This window comes from Squalius cephalus (genome assembly GCF_949319135.1).
Source record: "Squalius cephalus genome assembly, chromosome: 18".
NCBI classification, from domain to species: domain Eukaryota; kingdom Metazoa; phylum Chordata; class Actinopteri; order Cypriniformes; family Leuciscidae; genus Squalius; species Squalius cephalus.
This window is the reverse complement of record NC_137139.1, coordinates 15,929,638-15,938,100: the sequence shown is the minus strand read 5'-3', so window position 1 is coordinate 15,938,100 and position 8,463 is coordinate 15,929,638. Positions and strand designations below refer to the sequence as shown.

Here is an 8,463-nt window from a genome sequence, read left to right as displayed (position 1 = left end):
CGAACAACATAGACTATCGTTAATTATACCTAAAAGGAATTGCTTTTTAAAGACATTCTTATTGTGCCTAACTAAATGCTCTGCAAAATAGGTGCTTTTAGCAGGGATACGCGTTTAATCATGGTAAATCAAACTGCGGACTTCTTAATGGTGTACGAGGGGGTTCAGCCCTACACTGAGGCAGAGAGCTTTACTGACACCAAGTGGTCGCCGCATAGGTGTCCCCTCCTAACCCTCAGCCATTTCCTATAGGCTCACACTTTAACTGTCAAACAGCTGAGTTTTAGCAAGAGAGACACGCTGCTTCAGATGGTTCACAATACTGCACTCTGTTATTAAAAGCACATCGAATCTGGCAATAAAACGAATCTAGATCAGTCAAAGCAATAAAACTTGCATGTCAAGCCAGTTGAGTTGCATCTATTTGATATTGAATTGTTTTTTTTTTTGTTTTTGTTTTTATCTTCAGGAATCTTGCAGGAATGCTGTTGGGGGATTTTTGTTTTTTTAGTGTTTGGCGCCCCCTGCTGGATATTTACAAGGTTTCTGTGAAGACATGATTATAATCTATGAAACAATGATGATTCAATTAATAGAAATTCTATATAATTGAAATCCTCATGTCTGCTTTGTGATCAATAAACTGTTATATACATGTAAAGAAAGGTAGAAGGGTAGAAGTTATGTGAATATTTGGGTTATTATTTATATATAAGAGAGAATACATGAAAGGGAAATGATTGTATAGGTAGGCTACATAAAAGTCTGTTAATGCAAGGCCTAATTATTCTATGACTGAAGACCCAAACGTTTAGTAGCCTATAACCCCCTATTTTGTTACTTTAATCAACACAATGTGTATGCTACTATTATTAATATTATGGGCAGATCAACTTGAAAAGTTCCGCTGGAAATGACAATTACTGAGGAAGTCTTTCGTCAATCGACTGAGTAGAACTGTCTAAATCAGCGCATGCGCAATTCATCCTCAGCCTGCCTCCGTAAGGGTGTCGATTCTCAAGCTGGAACATTGGAGGAAAAAAAGATACTGTATTTTACACACAAAACAGGCAAAAACAAACGGATGTGCTTCAGAAAACGAAACGGCTACCGCCCTCCAGATCATTTTAATGCCAAAATTGTAAGTATTGTCATCGTTGGCGTTTTTCAATAGCATAAACGTTGAGTTTGCCAGTGGATGGTGGGTCCTTTTCCGTTTTTTTTCCCCCCGAAGAATGAGTCGTCCTCTGTAAACCCCAACCTTCTGTCTCTACATTTGTTTTTTGTACAGTCTTATGGGCAGGAACTTACTTCTATGGCTTGGTGTAAACGAAGCTTTCCTAGAAATGGAGCGGTTGAATGTATCCGAGATAGATACAGCGCTTATTCGCAGTCGATGAGGGAATGCCGCTTATTTTCGCGTCTCCCGTTTCGCTTCATCAGAATGGGATAGATATCTGGCTGGAATGCTAAACTGAGTTGTCATCTGCTGTAAGATGTATTTTGTGTGCCCCATGCAGTAGTCGTGCGCCCAGTGTGTGTGTGTGTGTGTGTCACGGGCATTACGGGTTTGAATTTTCCTCACAAAAACAATATTTGCATAACACAGTATGGTTTCACCACAGCCGATGCTTTAAATCTCTATCCGTAAAGCAGTGTGAGCTGATACAATGTTGGTTTGGGGCATTTCAGTTCATCGGAGAGTGAAAGCTAATGCACGGATTATTGCGTTACATGAAGGGGGATATTTTCAATTCAAACATCTAGGAAGTGGGGGAGGATAAAGCTCAGGTTATCATTTGTCACTGACATAATATCTACGTCTGTATTTCTATCAATGAACCGCATGTTTTACGTAACCAATGAGAATAAACCCCGAACGCTTTTTTTTTTTTTGGTGCGTGCCCGCGTTTATTTTTCGTCTCGAAAGATGTTCTTATCTTTTTCCCTTTAGCTGGCCGTATAGTAAAGCGCGTTCGCGATGCACGCGCGAAACCTTCGGGTGAATGAATTCTGTTTGCGCGTTCTCGTCGCGATCGGGGGGCGGGGCCCGCGGTGTCGCGTGGCGGTACAACGCTTTGAACGCGTTCGCGCGTGTCCCTGCAGAAATGGAGGGGAGACACAGAGCTCGCGCAGCTCTGACGTCAGAAAGAGAATTCCCGAGGTTAAGAGATATTTTTGTCCAATCAATGACTGTCTATACGTGACCTTTTGGTTTCCCTGAGGACGTCAAGCCTGGATTTTTATTTGTTGACCACACAGGCATGTCTGTTGCTTGACGAAATTAAATGGGTGAATTCAGGTTGATTGCCAAAACAATCTTTGTTGCATTCATTTCCTGTTATCACTGTAAAGCTGCTTTGAAACAAGCTGTATTGTAAAAAGCGCTATATTATAAATGAAGATGACTTGACTTGATTTGGTTCCAGTCATCTCAATGGCAAAAAGTGTCCCAATCAACCTGAATTCACCCTAATCATCATAGTGTATGTAGCCTTCTTAGTTTGTGGTGACAACAACAAGGTCTATATTTAGCGAAAAGAATGACATGCTTTGAAACACCAAGTAAGCTTCCACGTGGGCATGCCAGTCGAAGCTCAGCTGCTTTGATATCTTCAGCATCTCTGCTGTACCAGGACTCAGGTTTAGTGAGCTTACTTCATTTGTTCCTTAAAGTCACACTCTTACATTCACAGAGGACATTGTGTTTGCATTGTCTTTGGTGCATTTGGCATTAATTAAACCATATATTACCAGAGAAAAGATAAAGTGCTCATGACCAGTCAGGGGATAAAGACCTTGAAAACTAGCTAAACCAAATTTAAATCAACCAAGAACTAGAGATTAATATTAGTGGTGCTTTAAGGACCCCATTCTTTATAGTGCTGATGTATTTCCCATTGAAAAAGCTAGTTTGCGCGAAGTAATTATCTCTCTATGGGCCCTACTTTAACAATCTGAAACGCAAGTATCAAGCGCAAAATGCAAGTAACTTTGTGGGCGGGTCTTGGGCGCTGTTGCTATTATACCGGCGGGATAAATGACTCTTGCACCCGACGCAAATCTAAAATGGGTTGGTCTGAAGTAGCTACATTACTCATAGGTGTGGTTTGGGCGTAACGTGAAATAAACCAATCAGAGCGACATCTCACATTCCCTTTAAGAGCAGGCGCGCTTGTTCTAATAGCGCATTCCTATTATAAAGGCGGATTTGCCAGGCGCGCGCCAGGAGCGGTTCACAGCCGAGGAGACCGACGTTCTCGTCAGGGACGTTGGGGATGGAGAAACGCACCCAAATTAACTTAGGTTAAACAGGCGAATGATAGTAAATGTGTAAGCTAGATGTATGCTTTTATAATAAACTATCTATCTATCTATCGTAATAATTTATGATTTGCAAAAATGAAAACTGCTGCTTCTGTGTAGATGAGAGAATCAAAGTGTATGCGCGTTGTGCACTCTACATTGTTTGTGGCCAAGTATGCGCCATTAAAATAGCATAGAATAACATGCGCAACACGCCACTGACTTTAAACTATTTTTTTTCAGTCAGTGGCGGAATTGTTTTCTAAACCTGCAAAATAGCATGAGGGAACGTTTGCGCCGGAACACGCCTCCTCTTTGCACTGAACCGCCCCGGGGAGCGCAAGTGTATTTCTTAGTTAACCGACGTGCTTCTGTGGAGGGAAAAGTCCTCTGCGCGCGGGTGCAAAATAGGAATGATACATGCATCTGTGTACAAAGTCAAATGCGCTGGGTGCAAGATAGGGCCCTTTGTCTCTCTCTCTCTGTCTCTGTCTCTCTCTCTTTAAAATAGTCAATAGACTTTAGTTATGTCACAGCCATGATTTGCAATATACTCGGCAGTTGCAGGTGGTATTTGATTGGACAAAAATCTGTAGTGCAGGATGAGTCATTTTGAACTTTTTTTTTTTGTCCGTTATAAGCCAGAAGATAAAAGATAAAAAAAAAAAAAAGGTTTAAAACGCAAAGCCAGTTTCCTCTATAGAATTATTATTTCTTCAACAGAGGAGGCCCCTTACCCCTTTAATATATAAATGTTTTATTTTTTATTAAATTATCTACATATTGAACAAAGATTTATCTCAATGTAATTTCAGTAAGTTCATTCAATGAAGGATTCGATTCAAACTGGTAACCTCTGGGTTCCTAAAGCAGAAAGTATACTTCTTTTTTTTATGCTACAGTACGTGCACAGTCGAGCGCACACTCGCACAGCCTTGCAAAGTATACTTCATACGCTGATTTCACGCAGCCGTTATTTTGAAATCGAAAGCGAGGCTCCGGTGGGAAGAAAACCGGAAGTGTCGCCTTTAATCACAGGAGAGTTGTGAATGCGATGGCGTATTGTTGTGATTAATGATGTTGTGTCAATTCTAAAACTGTACATACATTTCTTTTATACTTTAGACTATATACAGTGAAATTCATTTATAAATAAAATATTTTTTTTATATAATTCAGAAAGTAAAAAAAGAAGCAGGAATGAACTATATACATATCCTATATTGGATATTAACATCCAATAGTGTAAATCGCGGCAGCAGCTTCAGGTTGGTAGTCCAAAGGCATTGTTGTTTATCTTTACTTCCGGGGTTTTTCCCACCGGAGCCTCACTTTCGATTTCAAAATGGCGGCTGCGTGAAATCAGCGTATTGACTCGTATGTACACAGGCGTTCGACGCATACACAGTTTTGAGCAATCTCTCGCCACGAGTTGCAACCCATGTAAATATCTTTGTATTCTTTCATGCTAGAGTTGTACAAATGAGGGTACTTCCTAACCTCTTCGCACAATCTCTCGTCTATGTAGGCCTTCATTTTCGCTGTAGCTTGAATGCGTTCCGGTCTGTTCTGTTTATGTAGTTTTTCTTCGACTACCTTGTGAATCGACGCCCCCAGGGCACGGTTGCCACCTTGTGGATAAACTAAATGATTTTTTATTAACAAAGTTTGGGAGGAGCGCGTTTTCAGATAATTAAACCTAATTAAACACCTGTGGAGCGCATTCAGATAATCAAAGCTAATTAAACACGAGTGGAGCACATTCGGTTAATCAACCCTATCAACAAATTAAGAGGTATATGTACAGCTGACTTACCTCTGTTTGTCGACAGTTTAACAACATCCCTCCACCACCCCATCTCCTCACTTCTAGTCCTAACTACTCTTACAACAACCGGGGGGAGTACTATGGGTTCGGGCAAAAAATTCTGAGCTCGGAGCTCTCCCACCCGGAGAGCACGCCAAATACGCACAATCTTTACTCTGTTTAATTTGACATAAGTGTGAACTTGTGAATTACTGGAAAAAAAAAGAGAAAAACGCATGTGTGACCGGTTACAAAAATATGGTGGTGCGCGTACAGAAAATTGACGAAATTCGCATCACGCGCACTGTACGCTAGCTAACCCTTGCGTATGCGTAAAAAGTGAAGTATACTTTAGCCTTAAGTCATTTTTTATGATTAATTAAAGTTGGCCTGAAATAAAAATTCACACTATTTTCTAAATGCATATTATAGATTTCATTGCGAACAATACAAGTTACATTTTTTAATATATATTTTTTTAACATCGTAATGTTTAATTAAAACGTTATTACTCATCAGTGAAACGACAGACTTCTCTCTGGTGACGGATGCAGAACAACTGATGCATTGATGCTAAACTGAGATGCTAAACTAAACTAAGTCCCCACCCTACATTTTTTCTTTTCCGATAATCTGTTACACTCGAATGTATGTCACAATACTGAAGAAAATATCTGTCTATAGTCCAGTTCGTGCGACAGTAGGCAAAATTATTTACGACAGTAAATATTACGACAGTAATAATGGACAATTCCGCTTCCAACCTGTAGGGGGACCGAAGAGGAAAAGTTCCTTAGTGTTGCTTTAAAAGAATCTGTTCATAAGTGTCATTTGTTGATGAATCGGACTACTCTGGTCGTGTTTTATGTTTATTGTGTGCAGCCCGAAAAACAACTGAATAGAAAGATTAATTTTCCTGACATATTTCACAGTACATTCAGGGCTGTACAGTGCGATATATAGCCTATGTCTGTGCGATGAATAAATTCGCCACTGTAGAACGCATGCGACAGTTTCTGTAAGCAGTTTGTGTGAAGTGAGATTTTGTTGTAGGGGTGTAACAGATCCGTGATCCGTACGGACCAGGCCCCAATGTTCGGAACGCATGTGTCAGATTAATTGCAAATTTGAACCATCATAAAGTGAAAGTTAATCATTTGCATGTTTTTTTTCCTTGCCAATTTACACATTCAAGCAATTGTAAACCATTCAAGCACAGGAGGCGAAAGAGAACTCGGTACTCGCGCGCTGTTATCTTTGCACACAGCCGCGCACACACAGAGATGCACGTTTCAGATAGCATGCAAAAACCGAATTGATTCCTCTTTTGCATGTTCTTGTGCTTGAACAGACACATACACCAAAAAATATGTCAAAATGTCACTTATGTCTTAAGTGAACTTAAACAGTTGAGAAAGAAATGTGTAAATGTGTTGGATCCGTGCATTAGCTCTTAAAGTGACAGCAGCCTAATAAATACCTGCTGTTTATGTCATTAATGTTAATCAACAAAAGACAGCTTTAACAAAGATTACACTATATTTAATTTATACAGTGAACACTATGTAGTGTTATTTTACATTTAATTATTACATTTCTGTACCTAAATACTACTGTTAGACCTTACTTTATTCGTAACTTTGTTATATTGTATTTATCTATGCTTGTAATTAGTGTATTTGTTCTTATTTCTTTACTGACTGTTCACTTGTCTTTAATAATGTTTGAACTTTTGCTGAACCGATCCGTGACTCAAAAAAACGTAATATGATCTGAACCATGATCCGTTGCACTTCCACTCCCTAAAGACAAACTTTTTTCTCTCTCATGCGCTGCAGATTTCTTGATGATTTCATTCGTGCATGATATGGCATTATGTAAATATAGACCTATTCACACAGCAAAGTAGCTACTGCTTAAAATGGATTGACGTATTAGAGTGATAAAGAAACATGAGTGAATAAGAAAAAGCACAATAAGCTGCGAAAAAGACTTTAATACTCACAGACACACTGACTCAAGCCTTGTTTTTATTTTCATCTAGCACCGCTGACTTACACCTCAGATGTGTTTACTGTTGACATACTCGTCATTTTACTTTCTGAAACGATAGGGGGATGTTTGGAGATAAAAATCCTCTAAACCAACAGAAAGTAGTGGTGAGAAGTAGCCTAGTTAATGTCAGATCAAATTGTCAAACTTCAAATTTAGTTTTGGATTTTATGTCAAGCATGCTCTGAAAGATTGAAAGGTTGTTTTGGAGGGACGTGGATACTTGTATTGAGGCTGTTTGATAAAAAATATGTGTATTTATTTTTTATAAACAGAGATAGCCTGTACAGGAATAAAGATATATTATGTAAATATATTAAAGTATATTAGTGCAATATATAGCACAGGTAATAATTATCTTGCTAACATACCATATATGCACAAGAAAAATGGGCTCTTTGTTACTCATAATTTTATGAGATTTCTATTCATAGTAATTTAATTTAGTTTGGTCCATAATTTCAAAAACAATAATGATAAAACAATATAACTAAATACACTGTAAGAAAAAAAAAAAAATATTTTGGTCACATCGCCCACCCCTAAACGAAAGGTTATTGATGTGAATGATAACATAATTAGCATAGAGTACATACTGTATAGCATGCATGAGTTATGGTTGTTTTCAGAAAAGGTGTGGCCTGTGCGACAAAACTTTCAACATCTGTAGCACCAGTGCTATGTTCAAAAAAAGTTAACGTACAGCCCTGTATTTTACCACATTCAAATTCAAAAGTGATGCAGGAAACACTGCACTAAACGTTAATTATTTGTATTAACTTCAAAGTTTATAGATATGGAGTAAAAGCCACTAGGCTATACTTTTTATGAGATTGTTACGCTGTTCTTTTTCAGGGGGGTAGTGTTTCTGTCACTTTTTATAAGAGTGTGTAAAGTAGACAGGAAATCATGGTCTGGCAAGTTTTTGCATTGTTTTTGCATTTACATATTTTTGTAAAAAATGATGAGTTCCGTCAGTATGGTTTGCAGATAAGATATCTGAAACCACATCCTACTGCAAGAAAAAAAAAAAAAAGAAAAAAAAAACTCATTCTGTCTGCTGTATAGTCATTATTCAACAACAGTTACTGAATGAACAAAACCAGAGAAAATAGAAAAGCAATGTGACCAGTCACTGGAGCAGAATCCTGAATAAATGATTCCCTTATTCAGGGCCTTCAGGGTTGTGCAGGGTTCATAAGGGGCTAGTCGTCCTCTCTGAAGCACTAATTCAACCAGAACACTGCTTAGCAAACACAGCTCCTTTTAAAACAAAAAGTGTTTCGCCATTGCAAATT

General features: G+C 38.6%; 1 protein-coding gene across 3 annotated transcripts in view; it reads left to right on the top strand.

The window, feature by feature from the left end:
• The first annotated feature begins 995 nt into the window (after positions 1-995).
• Positions 996-8,463, top strand: part of rgs19 (regulator of G protein signaling 19) — a 40,870-nt gene continuing 33,402 nt past the window's right edge. For all 3 annotated transcript variants that reach the window (XM_079848688.1, XM_079848686.1, XM_079848687.1), the window contains exon 1: positions 996-1,141. In XM_079848688.1, the coding sequence (XP_079704814.1) occupies positions 1,085-1,141 (57 nt within the window). In that variant the 5' untranslated portion in view covers positions 996-1,084. The remainder of the gene's footprint in view (positions 1,142-8,463) is intronic.